The sequence below is a fragment of the Salvelinus fontinalis genome, chromosome 2 (assembly GCF_029448725.1).
Source record: "Salvelinus fontinalis isolate EN_2023a chromosome 2, ASM2944872v1, whole genome shotgun sequence".
NCBI classification, from domain to species: Eukaryota; Metazoa; Chordata; class Actinopteri; order Salmoniformes; family Salmonidae; genus Salvelinus; species Salvelinus fontinalis.
The window spans coordinates 41122385-41138211 of record NC_074666.1 but is presented as its reverse complement, the minus strand read 5'-3'; the positions used below and the strand labels follow the sequence as shown (position 1 = coordinate 41138211).

Here is a 15827-nt window from a genome sequence, read left to right as displayed (position 1 = left end):
TTATTCCAGACTCATATTTTTTTTGAAGAGACACGACTGAACTACAACTTCCGTTTAAGAAAAAAATGGAATTCAACAGCGTTTGGCGTAAACTGTTTCCGGCGTAATAAATAAACCCCAGTTTTCGTTGAACTACGTCCCATGTGGAAATTTCCGGTTTACGTTGACGTCATATTTATGCGTCTACATGCTTGTGCGCCAGCGTTTACATGCGGTTTAGCTGAACCACCAAATATTCATTTTTAAAACATCCTTGAATTGATTTATTTAACCATGGAGAAGGGCAAACGACCAAACGTGTCCTCCAATAAAAAAATGGGAAAGAAAAACCCAACCGACACTATTGATCCTGTGAAGAACTTCGAGCGATGGAAGAAGAAATACAACAAGACGAAAACACGAGTTAAACAAGAGAAAAGACAGAAAAGGAAACCTGAATGGCAGGTGGAGAAAGAAGGTATTCAAAGGCTTGTCAACAAATATAACGAGGTAAGCAACGTTTGTTTTAGCCTGCGAAGTTGGGCGAGGCTAGATGGCTAGATAATTGCCTAATAAATCAGACCGATACCAATTCATGGTATGACATTAGTCTGAAACAAAGCACTGCAAAAACGCAAGTTTCTTCACAGGTCGGAATGTTGCGTAAAATACAATTTAGTGGTTGTCTGTGCGGTTGGTCCTTCAGCTGTAAGAAATTTGAGGTAAAATATCCACAGGAAATTATTTGCTCGATTTTTGAGTGCCAGTAACGTTACTGTTATAATTTCTATCACATGCGCAAAACCATCAATGTAAATACATGCTAGACTAATGTTATGAATCGCGTGCATGTACTTCTGTCTTGGGTACATTCCTTAAGTTATTTATTTTTATTTAACTAGGCAAGTCAGTTAGGAACAAATTCTTATGTACAATTACGGCCTATCTCCGTAACTGCCTTGTTCAGGGACAGATGTTTTTACCTTGTCTGCTCGGGGATTCGATCTAACCACTTGGCTACCTGCCGCCCAAATAATTGTGTTCAATATTGATGACTGACAAGTGACGTTTAGGTTTTTTCTATGTAAATCTGCATGGCTATGCTGTACACGCAATGGAAAGTATCGCCACAAACGGTACTACTAGGACTGCAAATAAGCTATCACGTTTTCAGTCTAATCAAAGCAATCTCCTGTCCCGTAAGACATTTTACGATGTCCTAGGCTAGATAACGTTTCTATTGTAATGCTAGCTAAATTATTTCTCTTGACAATGATTTCATCATATTACTCTTCAGGGTGTGTGTGTGTGATAAACTAACACCTTTGTCATCTAGATAAATGCCAAGGATGCTGAGAGGTTTTCAGATTTCCCCATCTCAAAGAATACCCTGCGAGGTAAATATCAATTGGTTATGAAATGACCTTGACTGTGCCATGCAATATGGACCAACATGCCATTGTTATGCCATTGACAGTTTTGTTGTTTACTCCAGGTCTGATGGAAGCACAGTATCGTCAGCCCACAGAAATACAGAGACAGACCATTGGCTTTGCGTTGCAAGGTAAAGATGTTCTGGGTGCTGCAAAGACTGGCTCTGGAAAAACACTGGCCTTTATCATTCCTGTGAGTACCCAATTGTTTTCTACTGTATGTCTGTGCAATATTGCAAGCTGATATGAAGGCAGATGCAGTGTGCATCCATTATTTGGGGCTATTGATGAGTCATTGCTGTTCACACGTGTTGGTGTTATTTCCAGGTATTGGAGTGTTTGTATCGTCAGCAGTGGACAGCCATGGATGGCCTGGGGGCCCTCGTCATCTCCCCGACACGAGAGCTGGCCTATCAGACCTTCGAAGTACTCCGTAAAGTGGGCAAGAACCACGATTTCTCTGCCGGCCTCATCATTGGCGGAAAGGTACTTTATTTACTTTCAAGTGTCGGTATTGGCAGTTCATTTCATGTTGGTTTTGACACCTGTTGGTGTTGTTTGAAATGAAAGGTTTGTGCCCGGTTATTATGTTGGATTCCAGAGTGTAATCTCTGTGGTATGTTTTTTTTTTTTGTAGGACCTGAAAAATGAGTCTGAGAAGATCCACCGCACCAACATCATCATCTGCACGCCAGGACGCCTGCTCCAGCACATGGACGAGACTGCTGCGTTCCACGCCTCCGATCTGCACATGCTAGGTACATACGACAGAGTTACCCCTTAGCTACTAGGTCGTCATAAAAATAGTTTCACTGTGGTATGAGCTAAAGGTTGTTTATGGGCATTTTACATTCTTACTGTTAATGTTAAGCAACTTTGCTTTAGTAGCTCTGTTTGTTTTGATCTGTAGTCAGATCGTTGGTAAAAATGATGTATTTCTGACGTGGTTGACATCATGTGATTTTAATTATTTTTAGTTTTGGATGAGGCGGATCGTATCTTGGACATGGGTTTTGCTGACACTATCAACGCCATAGTGGAGAACCTCCCCAAGACCCGTCAGACACTGCTGTTCTCAGCCACACAGACCAAGTCAGTGAAAGACCTGGCCCGCCTCAGCCTCAAAGACCCAGAGTACGTCTGGGTGCACGAGAAGGCCAAGTTCAGGTAGGGGCTCTATTATATCACACACAACAACAACGCCACTATATTCCTGTGTCTATAGACTCTTAGCATCTACAAATCTGTCAGTTGGTGTTAACATCACTTGGATTTCTATGAACTCTTGAAATTAAACATGATATCTCAGTTAAAAATGATTGTGCAGAGTGATGTTTGATTTCTGTTGGGATTTCAGTTAGTCTCCTAAGCCACTGGTAGGTCATGTGAATGTTATTACTCAGCGATTGCAGGGAGCTTACATTGATTGCTTATACTTTTGTATATATAGTGTGTGTGGACACCCCTTCAAATTAGTGGATTTTGCTATTTCAGCCACACCCTTTGCTGACAGTTGTGTACAATCAATCACACAGCCACGCAATCTCCATAGACAAATGTTGGCAGTAGAATGGCCTTATTTAAGCTCTCAGTGACTTTCAACGAGGCACTGTCATAGGATGCCACCTTTCCAGCAAGTCAGTTCGTCAAATTTCTGCCCTGCTGGCCTAGTCAACTGTAAGTGCTGTTGTCGTGTAGTGGAAACTTCTAGGATCAACAACGGCTCAGCCGTGAAGTGGTAGGCCACACAAGCTCACAGAACGGGATCGCTGAGTGCTTAAGCGTAAAAATCGCCTGTCCTCGGTTGCAACATCACTACCGAGTTCCAAACTGCCTCTGGAAGCAACATCAGCACAAGAACTGTTCGTCGGGAGCTTCATGAAATGGGTTTCAATGGCCGAGCAGCCGCACACAAGCCTAAGATCACCATGCTCAATGCCAAGTGTCCGCTTGAGTGGTGTAAAGCTCGCCTACAATGAACTCTGGGGCATTGTAAATGCGTTCTCTGGAGTGATGAATCGCGCCTCACCATCTGGCAGTCCGATGGACTAATCTGGGTTTGGCGGATGCCAGGAGAACGCTACCTATCCCAATGCCTAGTACCAACTGTAAAGTTTGGTGGAGGAATAATGGTCTGGGGCTGTTTTTATGGTCCGGGCTAGGTCCCTTAATTCCACTGAAGGGAAATCTTAACTTTACACCATAGAATGATGTTCTAGACGATTCTGTGCTTCCAAATTTGTGGCAACAGTTTGGGGAAGGCCATTTTACTGTTTCAGCGTGACAATTCCCCCGTGCACAAATCGAGGTCCATACAGAAATGGTTTGTCGATCGGTGTGGAAGAACTTGACTGGCCTGAACAGAGACCTAACCGCAACCTCATCGAACACTTTCGGGATAAATTGGACCGCCTACTTCGAGCCAGACCTAATCGCCCAACATCAGTGCCCGACCTCACTAATGCTCGTGGCTGAATGGAAGCGAGTCCCCGCAGCAATGTTCCAACAGCTAGTGGAAAGCCTTCCCAGAAGAGTGGAGGCTGTTATAGCAAGAAAGGGGGGACCAACTCCATATTAATGCCCATGATTTTGGAATGAGATGTTAATCGAGCAGGTGTCCACATACTTTTGGTCGTGTGTTTGGACAAACTGACATCCAGTATGTGGTATGAATTCAGGGGAGGTAAAAGTGGGCCGGTAAATGCTACAAATGCAAGTGCTGTCATGGAGGCTCTGAAGTCTTTAGCACTACTAAATAATGACATGCCACTGTGCAGCCAGGTGCTGATTTAATAGGGTGGATTCTCTCCCACTTTCAGGCTCGCATGCTAATTGGGTCGACCGTTAACATAGACTGTTTTTATCTAAATGTCAGCAACTTCAATTCAGGTTTAGAGGCACCAGCTGACACTTTTTTAAGTCATATTACTCTTGTTTATGCTCCTGCTTTTTGCTCCAGCTGCACTTCTTTTTCGATGAGTCTTTGCTGGTTTAGTGTTTATGCTTTTATGGCTTTGTCCTCGATGTTGAAGCTGTTTTGTTGTAATGGAGAGATGAAAGAGAACTCTTTGCTTCCTCTGATTCAGCCTTATCAGGGCTCTTCAGTGCACATCAGTGTTTTAAACCACATTTGACCTGAAACCTGTTAGGAGCAAAGCAGGAGCACTGCACAACAGACATGCCTTGGATATAGCCTACTATTTGAAATTTCAAATACTTGTGAGTTTGCTTTAGCCTGCCTGGAGTGCCAGGTTGCCGTGGGTGAGGTTTGCACTTTTGGGACTTTCCTATTGGCTCATTGCAAAAGGCAAGTTCAGTCAAGCACAACTCAAGTTTTTGAAATTATTTAAATTCTTGCCTTTTTGAACCCAGGTCTGCTGTACAATCAAATGCAACCCCAGCTTTAAACTTTTTTTTAAGGCACACAATTCCGTAGTTCTCTGTCCTCAGTAGCAACAAGTTGAAGTATAACACAAACGACCTGAAAGAGACCAATTAAAAGACTACATGTTTCTGTGTCCCCATGCAGTACGCCGGCCACGCTGGAGCAGAACTACGTTGTGTGTGAGCTGCACCAGAAAGTCAACATGCTCTTCTCCTTCATCAGGAGCCACCTGCAGAAGAAAGTCATCGTCTTCTTCGCCTGTTGCAAAGAGGTGAGGCTTCACTAGTTTGTGCAAAAGTTTCTCCATTAGGCTTATCACTTCACGGTCTAGTCATCTTGGCTGCAAACATGACGCCGCTCTCTCCCTCCGTAGGTGCAATACCTGTTCCGGGTGTTCTGTCGGCTGCGTCCGGGCATGCCCATCCTGGCCCTGCATGGGAAGCAACAGCAGATGAAGAGGGTGGAGGTCTACAATGACTTCATCAAGAAGAAGAACGCTGTGCTCTTTGCCACAGACATTGCAGCCAGAGGCCTAGGTACTAACACATCAGCAGCCTACTCTACAGACTGTCTGGATCTCTCTAGTCAGTAGGGACAGAGATGCTACTCCACAGACTGGCTGGATCTCTCTAGTCAATAGGGACAGATGCTACTCTACAGACTGGCTGGATCTCTCTAGTCAACAGGGACAGAGATGCTACTCTACAGACTGTCTGGATCTCTCTAGTCAATAGGGACAGAGATGCTACTCTACAGACTGTCTGGATCTCTCTAGTCAATAGGGACAGAGATGCTACTCTACAGACTGTCTGGATCTCTCTAGTCAATAGGGACAGAGATGCTACTCTACAGACTGGCTGGATCAAACAGAAACCCTAAAATGAGATAAATATGTACTGCTCTGACACTAGAGCCAAAAGGTTGTTGCTTGTGGTGAACAATAATCATTCCGTTTTCTCCTCCCACTTTGTAGACTTCCCTGCCGTGAACTGGGTGTTGCAGTTTGACTGTCCAGAGGACGCCAACACATACATCCACAGAGTGGGACGAACCGCCAGGTAATAACCCCCTTAACTGGACCTAGAGTAAAAGGAAAGACATTGACTGTGTGTATGCATCGTCTCCTTTAAGGGCATGTTTTCATTGTATACGCAGAGTGAGTCTATACATACCTCCTGGAAATACTTTGTTTCTCCAACAGTAGTACTAGAGTGAAGTTATCACCGTGTAGTACTACTGAATCTTACAGGGACACTGCCATTTACACAAATGTGCCCACAACAAGCCACCATTAGAGCTATTGTACAGTGTGCAACAGTTGAAGTTTCCTTCATAGTCAAGCCATTATCCTATCGCATCATCTAACAATCTCTCCTCTCAACAGTTGGTTGACCTACTCACTAGATGGCAGTGTTGTTGTATGTTCCACCTCTCATACTACCTCTCCCTGAAGCCTACAGCCTCACACAGTCATTATAGACACACGTTTTATCAGACTGGCTTTCAAATGTGTTCCAAAATCCAGAGCTACCTACTGTGGTGACATATGATGCTGTGTGGTATTGTTCTCTGCTAGTACAATGGTGAGTTGGTACCATTGCAATGCTGATGGAGAGAAAAAATAGCTTGAGCAGAGAACTTGCATCCAGCTATGTTGATTCTGAACGTGCTCAGGTTGGTACAGTATTTTTTGGAACTGAAGTGTTGTGTACACTGAACTTCCTTTGGATAACACTTGGGAGCAGTAGAGTAGTGAGGGGAATATCTCTCAGCTTTGGCCATGTTTGCCCAACTGCAGTGCTGACTCATGGGGCTGTGTGTGATCTCTCACCGGTAACACCCGGTAATTGCAGCAGTGTGAAAATGAGAGGGAGTGTGTGTCTGAGACAGGAAAACAACGGACATAAGTGTGCTTTGCTTCTACGGAGCTCTGTGCAGCACACTTTCCGACAGCAGCAATGTGCATCTTAAGCAGACAGGATGTGCTTCGAGCCGCTGCGCTGCCACGGTGATTAGTGAGCTGCTAAAACCTCTGTGCAGCTCTTCTCTCTTTTTTTTTTTTTTGCTTTTGTGTTGCCGCACCCCTTGACAACCCTCTTGCGTGTCGGTTCTTTTGTGTGGCGTGACAGGACTGAAGGGTAATCCTTTCTAGGCTTATTGCAATCAGCCAGTTGTATATGTTTGTAGGCTTTCAGGATCCTGCTGCTGTTGGAGTGAGATGTCCCCTAGCTGCCTGGTGTTGTTCCATTTTGGGAGTCAGTGAGTTTGAAGGAAGGCCAAGTGCTCATCACGTGCACTCTACCAACCAGGGCTGTAGTGTAGCATCAGCCTCCACAGCTCTGTTTCTGTTTGTCGCTCTCTCTCGCTCTCGCCTGCTTGCGCGCTCTCTCGCTCTCGCCTGCTTGCGCGCTCTCTCTCGCTTGTGTGCTTGCGCGCTCTCTCTCTCTCGCCTGCTTGCGCGCTCTCTCTCTCTCGCCTGCTTGCGTGCTCTCTCTCTCTCGCCTGCTTGCGCGCTCTCTCGCTTGTGTGCTTGCGCGCTCTCTCTCTCTCGCCTGCTTGCGCGCTCTCTCTCTCTCGCCTGCTTGCGCGCTCTCTCTCGCTTGTGTGCTTGCGCGCTCTCTCTCGCTTGTGTGCTTGCGCGCTCTCTCTCGCTTGTGTGCTTGCGCGCTCTCTCTCGCTTGTGTGCTTGCGCGCTCTCTCTCGCTTGTGTGCTTGCGCGCTCTCTCTCGCCTGCTTGCGCGCTCTCTCTCTTGAGAAATTGAAAATAAAAGTAACAAATGAATTAAACAGCAGCAGTAAAATAACCAGCGAGGCTATATAAAGGGGGTACCTTAGTTGAGGTAATTGAGACAATATCTCTCTGTCTGACTCTGCATGTATTTCACAGCCCCTCTTGGTGTGAGGAGGAACGTAGCTCTCCACCACCTCTCTCTCTTCCTCTTGCACCCCATCTGTCTCTCCCTATGCCTCTAGCTTGGTCACGAAACCATACAAAGGAGTCGTTCATGAGCGTAAGAAGCGTACTATTAACGGTGCAAATTTTGCAGATTGATTGCACAAGTTATGTACGCATTTGAGGTTGAGCAGTGTCATTATTTTACATTATTACACCCACTCCCACGTATTCATACATTTAGGACATACAATAGAATAACAATTAGGGATGTGACGATTATGGAATTTGGGGTAACGATTAATTGTCATGCAAATGGACACGGTTATTGTCATAATTATCAACACACCTGTCAAAAAAATGGTGCTGACCGCTTGGAATTTCTGGAAATTAACCTTCTCATCCCAACCGTGCCACTCTGCTCGTAAAATGAGTACCAACTTTACCCACTTCATCTAAATATGAAAAGCTGCTATTGGGTAATCTATATCTACTTGAATGTGAAGTTGAATTCCCCTTCTCCTAAAATTAATGTATTAAGACGATGATTTAGTTCCTTGTTAATGTACGCTTACATTGTCGCTTACACGGTTACACAATAACTGTGCCAGCCCAAATAAGAATGCAATAGTTTTTTCCCCGAACAGGTATAAGGAGGGAGGAGAGGCTCTGCTTGTCCTGCTGCCCTCAGAAGAGAAGGACATGCTATCCCAGCTCCAGGAGAAGAAAGTCCCCATCAACAGAATTCAGTGAGTTCACCTACAACCTCTTGTATTTCACAGGGACTGGGAAGGCTGTTGGCTATGGAGATGTTCTGTATGTGAGGAATTAATACAGAACAGGTGGTGGTCTGTAGTTTGTTTTGTCTCTTACTGTTTTAGAGCTTTATTCCCTTGTCTCCATCTTCCCACCTGCTCTTTCATCTCCATCTCTCACCCCCCCCAAAACAAATAAACAAGCAAAGAGGCCCTGTGAGAATGTTTTACATTATACCATATGCTTCAAAATAATATTTCACCTTACCAGCTGCATTGGACAGATGGGGGGGGGGGGGTTCACAAAGCAGGCATGGTCAACAAGTGAGCCAGCTGACTTTCCTCAAATTTCTGATTCTGAAACAACCTCATGTTGTGTCTGGTAGTTCTAATATGTTGTAGATGCGTGCTATATAGGTGTTGAACCTGTCCCCTTGTCCTGTCCGCTGTGTGTGCCTGAGACCATCAGTTACTTGTTGTCACAGTATGTTCTAATAGTGAGGGACCTGTTGTCCTGTTTGTTGGAGTTGTGTGTGAGACGGGGAGAGGCTGAGTGGATTTGGGGGGACCTGATGTCCTGTTTGTTGGAGTTGTGTGTGAGACGGGGAGAGGCTGAGTGGATTTGGGGGGAGCTGAGGGGCTGTTTGTTGGAGTTGTGTGTGAGATGGGGAGAGGCTGAGTGGATTTGGGGGGAGCTGATGTCCTGTTTGTTGGAGTTGTGTTTGAGACGGGGAGAGGCTGAGTGGATTTGGGGGGAGCTGATGTCCTGTTTGTTGGAGTTGTGTGTGAGACGGGGAGAGGCTGAGTTGATTTGCGGGAAGCTGAGGGGCTGTTTGTTGGAGTTGTGTTTGAGACGGGGAGAGGTTGAGTGGATTTGGGGGGAGCTGAGGGGCTGTTTGTTGGAGTTGTGTTTGAGACGGGGAGAGGCTGAGTGGATTTGGGGGGAGCTGAGGGGCTGTTTGTTGGAGTTGTGTTTGAGACGGGGAGAGGCTGAGTGGATTTGGGGGGAGCTGAGGGGCTGTGAGCGATGCAGTAAATAGGCCAACTGTGTGTATGGTGTGAGAGAGGGAGAGAGACTGGCTCTGCCATCACAGAGGACACCAGGCCTAAGCCCCTCTGGCTAAATGCTGATAAGCAGCAGACCCAGCATGATGCCCCCACAGCACATACACACACGCACTTGTGCCACTCTCTCTCTTCCACATGCTCAAATTTGTGTATACAGTACATACACACAGTCATTACTCTTTTTCACACTTGCACAGAAATAATTTGAACAAAAAATGAATTTTTATGACGCAGTTTTCATGCCCAATACAATAATATTACTCACACATTGAGATATATAGGGGGGGCGGCAATATTTGAAGTGCCCCCCTCGAAAACAAGCGCAAAGGTGACAATTTCTCACAGCACATATCGGAAGATTAAAGACCGACGAAAGCAGGTCTCAGTGGTAGCACTGGTCATGGGATGGATGTGTTGCAAGCTATACGGCCACGACGCACAGTGCCCGTATGCTCATGGAACATGAGGGTAGATTTTTGTGCAGGGAATCCTTGTATTAATAAACATAAACAAATCAACACCCTGTGTTGTAATAAAATCAATCAACTATATGCACTGAGCTTGTCTGCTGCTTTAAGCGCACTGTTTGATGAAATTAAGAGACACAAATGACACGCGGGGGAGCCAGAGATCAAGGATTTTATTAAAATTTTTATAATGTATTTTTTTGTTCTATTGCCAACTAGGTAAAAAAATAGCATACATAAAGCCAACAAATACAAACTCTGCAGGTAGAAAATATCCTATAAACCACATGGCTTCGCATGGAGGTTTGTTCATGTTCTTTCAATCACATTCGTCTCTCTACTTGGCCTGTCTGCAACGAACTTAAAACACTGAGTTTCCAGCTCCAGTGAGCTCTGGACCAGTAGTGGTATGTGGGTAAAATCACTGGGGAAGCCAGTCCAGGGGGAAAAAACGTATTGTGATAATTTAGTTGTTTGCTGTATAACCTGTTAGTTCATATGCTTTGACACTGTGAGATATATATATGCTAAGGCCGAGAAAATAATATATTCAACCACACCTTTGTTTCATCACAAAACCGCAGAGCAACATCTGTCCGTGGCAGTCCACAAAGCATATTGCGTGTAACAAACAGTTACAAGACCTACAGCATAGTCAAGCAAGGTAATGTTTCAGACTTTCTTTTGACAACTAAACAACTATTGATTTAGAACCACGGAGAGTTACTGCAGGTCACATAGAAAACAGGATCTGCTTCCACTATTCCAGCACCATTTCAACATCATCTAAACATCTATGCTTAGTCTAATACAGTGACAACTAAAAGATGCCAAAAACTTTTTAGTCCAATCAACATAAGCTAAATCTGATGTGGCTGTCCATGGTACTGATTTCTGTAGTAGAAAAAACCATGTTGACTCACCCTACTTGTAGAGAAACGCCAGTGCCATCCTCCCCTGTTTTTATAAATGTTTTATTCAACCTTTTATGTCAGTTTAGGCTACGTGTCTATATGCTCATTATGAAACAAGGCAAGTCAGTTGTGAGCTGTCAGAGCAGCTCATTGCACCTGTACATAGCCCATCTGTAAATAGCCCGTCCAACTACCTCATCCCCATACTGTATTTATTTATTTTGCTCCTTTGCACCACAGTATCTCTACTTGCACATTCGTCTTCTGGACATCAATCTCTCCAGTGTTTAATTGCTATATCGTTATTACCTTGCCACCATGGCCTATTTTATTGCCTTACCTCCCTTACCTCATTTGCACAGACTGTATATAGACTTTTTCTACTGTATTATTGACTGTACGTTTGTTTATTCCATGTGTAACTGTGTTGTTGTATGTGTCGAACTGCTTTGCTTTTTCTTGGCCAGGTCGCAGTTGTAAATGAGAACTTGTTCTCAACTGGCCTACCTGGTTAAATAAAGTTGAAATAAAAAAAATTAAGTCAAGAACAAATTCTTATTTACAAAGACGGCCTACCCCGGCCAAACCCTAACCCAAACGACGCTGGGCCTATTGTGCGCTGCCCTATGGGACTCACGATCACGGCCAGTTGTGATACAGCCTGGAATTGAACCATGGTGCCTTAGACTGCTGCGCCTCTCGGAAGCCCAAATGGTTTCTGACTGTCATACAGTATACGCTTTTAGTTTTTGTTGTCCTAGTCTATGTCTAAAATACTTTATTGCTAGCTTAACTTCCTTTCAGGGGCAACAATACACCAGGCCAGCTAGTTAACATTAGCATACTACATCTAGCTACATATTGAACTTCCATCCTCTCAGGCCATGGGCACAATGTATGAATTTATATTTGGATTAGAATTGCTGTTATAATCATTGGCCGGTACCGAAAATTAAGTAAAACCTCAAGTCCAAATCCCTATCTCCATCCATGGCTAATTTATGAAAGGGATGATTCTAGCCACTGGAGAACAACAACATAATGAGATGCAACAATTCAAGTTTTTTTTCTGTCAATAATGATGTTTGGCTTGTGATGTAATTGGTCTGAAGCCAAATCCAAACTGGCTTCCCTTGACTTTTTTGTTGTTGGTGAGCCAGGACCTTTCACAGCTGAGCTCACTCAGTTTAGCGCAAAGCTGATTGGCTATTATTATTTTCTTTAAATTATCAAGCCGGACTAAATGCTTGCTGGCTTCCCTTGTATTCAATGCTATGGATGGCAACAATGTCATACTCTTTCTGACCATACAGCATCAGATACGTTATATGCATACTGAGACAGAAGGGTGCTGATTCGATCGCTCTGATTCTCCCATACGATATATTCAGCCTCAAATTGGTGGAAATGCGTGAATTACAGAGAGATGAAGCAGAGTGCATTCGGAAAGTATTCAGACCCTTTACTCAGTACTTTATTGACATACTTTTGGCAGTGATTACAGCCTTGTCTTCTTGGGTATGACGCTACAAGCTTGGCACAGCTGTATTTGGGGGGTTTCTCCCATACTTCTCTGCAGATCCTCTCAAGCTCTGTTGGGTTGGATAGGGAGCTTCACTGCACAGCTATTTTCAGGTTTCCGGAGATGTTTTGATCAGGTTCAAGTCCAGGCTCTGGCTGGGCCACTCGAGTTCAATCTCGGTTTCATCAGAATCTTGTTTCTCATGGTTTTGGAGTCCTTTAATTTCCTTTTGGCAAACTCCAAGCGGGTCCGCCATGCCTTTTACTGAGGAGTGGCTCCTGTCTGGCATGCTGCAGAGATGGTTGTCCGTCTGGAAGGTTCTCCCATCCCTACAGCGTAACGCTGAAGCTCTGTCAGAGTGAACTTTTGGTCACCTGCCAAAGGGAACCTAAAGATCTCTCTCACCATGAGAATCAAGAACTTTTCTCACAAGTGTAACACAGGTTGTGAGCTCTGCAAACAACGTGTCCACTCTGACAATGAGAACGGTAAATGACTGTAATAATAATAAATGTAAAGCATTAACATAAAAAGGCATAACCAAAGAAACATTGTAGATGAGAAATGATGGGAATTAATGATACATTTACTACTGAGGAATTAATACACACTAACAATCACATGGCAAACAATTCACACAATTAAGTTATGAAACAATGAATGTGCACCAATTGGCAGGAGAGAACGCATTCCTGAAACGCATGCCTTATGCATCTAAGCATCACTCCCCTTCTTCTTGACTCAACATTTAAAATGTATACCCAAGACACATTATCTTCACACATTACTGTAGGCCTAAGAAATACTCTCACAACCAGTGTTAGGTCCAAAGCAGTAGCCATTTATGACAAACCAACAGCCTATCGACCAAACATTTAGTCAACTAAATGGGGGGGGTCAACCCTAGTTAGGCCTATATTATTTTAGCCATCTTCTATTTTGGATGTGTGTGAAAAAAATGTCAGTTTAGGCTACGTGTCCGTATGCTCATTATGAAACGAGAGATGAGAGGATGCTGGTAAACCTTGTATTTAGAACTTATTTTCCTGTAAAAATTGCTTGGTTTCTGTTTCATATTATTATAAACCAAGCCTTCCGTAGGTTACCCTTAACCTAGCCCTATAGCAGTGTTTTCCACCAGCCAAATAGAAAAAGTAGCCAGCCAGGGAGTTCCGGCCTTAGGGGTTTGAGAATTTTGTTTGTTGACGAACAAGCTCTATTTTGGTGGCCTCTAGTACATTATTATGCCTTGATGCCATCCAAAATACAAAGCTAAATTATTGAGGACTTTACCGACTTTACCTCCCAGATTGGTAATGAGTTGTGGTATTGAGTCAAGTCATGACCTTTGAATTCATGCATTTTCAGTCATTTAAATTCTATGTTTGTTTCTTCAGATGATGTATTTAATTGTCTCAACTGTTGAGGACAATTAGGTAAGGAAACAGCGTCATTTTGTAATTTGGGTGAACTATCCCTTTAACAGTTTGACCTGTCAATCAATCACTGTGGAGGGGGCAGGATGTTTGTTTCGAAGCGTTGGTAGGATTTCAGACATGTCAATCAATCACTGTGGGTGGGACTTTGAGGGAAGGCGGTAGATTAGTATTCTAGTCAGAGGATCTGGATCTCCAGACCCCCCCCCCTCCAACAGTGTGTGCACCACACACTTTTATACCAAGTCAGGTGCCCATGACATACAGGTATGACTAAAGAATTAAGCAGGTGTTAAACTTGGTCTTAGCTACACAGAAAACAGCAGTTGACTACTCCATTGTTGACACTGTAGTCAAACCTATATCAATATCTTTAATAATGCCATAATAAGTACCATGACACTGTCCCCCCGACAATGAGAACGGTAAAAGACTGGAATAATATTATATTGAACGCAGTAACAGACATTACCGTAACCAAACAAACATTTGTAGATTAGGAATTAACAGTAAATGTGCTACTGGTGATATATGTAATAGGGAATTGATAGACAGTAACAATCAAACGCAAACAATTTACACAATGACGTTATGAAACAATGAATGTGCACAAATTGGCTGGAGAGAGTGCATTCTGGAGAGGGAAGTGCATTGTGCAGCCGTACTCTGAAAGATGGACAATAGTGAGTGCTCCCCAATTAACCTATGAGTGTCTTTTTTGATGAACTCTCCCCGACTTCCGAAAGACCTGACAGCTAATATGCTCTAGAAGGGTTGATTTAATTTCCCCCAAAGTTGGCACTCATTCACTCCCCCTCATTGATGGACTGGTCTAATAAATATGGTGGGAACTTACTCTGGTTTATGCTAACACCCAACCAATGGCTTCTAAATCTATTAGGTGAGGGAACAAGTGTAGTGAGCAAGTACACACTTTGAGCTAAGGGGTAGGGAATTGGAATGCAGCCCTGGTTTTTACCTCAAAACAAAGAACATCCTTCTTTCAGCCTGACTGGTTGTTAATGTTGTCATTGAACAGTTAGGGTGGGCGGTTGCTCATTTCCATGTCATTCCCACTATACTATTCCCCTTCAGTCTCCTGTGGCCTCTGTGACACTGAGGTGGGCAATGGAGAGGAAAATTGACATTTTAGATGTGCCCATTCTCTCACGCAAAGCCGGGCACAGAGGGCCACTAGACCTTGACAGAGAAGTCCATCCATTACAGTGCTACAAATGGACTTAGCCGGGCTAGCTTTTTCAACGAAGGAAATAGTGCTAGATCCAATATGATATGACATGCCGTGTCCTAAATAGCTTTGACTGTTTTTTGGGGCTGAAATGATCTCTTGTCCAATATGATAATGATGATGATAGATCAACTGTTTTCAGGCTCATCACATGTGCGTATATATATATGACCTTTGATATGAATGGCAAGTTTTGCTACGGACCACTCTAATAACCTGTGTGGGGGGGGGGGTTTAAAAAAGTATTTTCCCCATGAGTGTGTTCATGCATCTGTGACCTTTTTTGAATAGATTTAAAAAATGTGATTTGTGGATTCACAAAGTATTTTCTTGTTGCCAGGGTGAACCCAGAGAAGCTGACGAGTGTGCAGCAGAAGCTGGAGGCTTTCCTGGCCCAGGAGAAGGAACAGAAGGAGCGAGCACAGAGGGTCAGTGTCCTGGAAGGGGGGTAAAGGCAGGGGGGGGCGAGACCATTACAGGATTGGGATGGATCAGGGGTCAAGCCATTAGCTTTCCAGGACATGAGTTATTTTCACCCATAGTGCTTACACCCATAAAATCTAGAGTTGTCACCGGGATGATAATGCGGGGTCCGACATTAACGATGGCCCACTGGCCCGGGGGCAGTAAAAACATGTCGTGCCAGTGGATCTTGTCAACTTCTGTGTGCGTTTTTGCATTCCAGTTCAACGTTTGCCTCCTCTGTTTTAGTCTACCATTTTGAAG

The 15827-nt window shown here is 44.1% G+C and overlaps 1 protein-coding gene across 3 annotated transcripts in view; it reads left to right on the top strand.

Moving 5' to 3' along the window:
• Positions 1-154: 154 nt before the first annotated feature.
• ddx10 (DEAD (Asp-Glu-Ala-Asp) box polypeptide 10) overlaps positions 155-15827 on the top strand; it is a 61606-nt gene continuing 45933 nt past the window's right edge. For all 3 annotated transcript variants that reach the window (XM_055875362.1, XM_055875353.1, XM_055875371.1), the window contains exons 1-11: positions 155-489; positions 1316-1376; positions 1475-1605; positions 1740-1898; positions 2050-2170; positions 2390-2579; positions 4942-5068; positions 5171-5333; positions 5771-5855; positions 8338-8439; positions 15442-15529. In XM_055875362.1, coding sequence (XP_055731337.1) covers positions 274-489; positions 1316-1376; positions 1475-1605; positions 1740-1898; positions 2050-2170; positions 2390-2579; positions 4942-5068; positions 5171-5333; positions 5771-5855; positions 8338-8439; positions 15442-15529 — 1443 coding nt within the window. In that variant the 5' untranslated portion in view covers positions 155-273. The remainder of the gene's footprint in view (positions 490-1315; positions 1377-1474; positions 1606-1739; positions 1899-2049; positions 2171-2389; positions 2580-4941; positions 5069-5170; positions 5334-5770; positions 5856-8337; positions 8440-15441; positions 15530-15827) is intronic.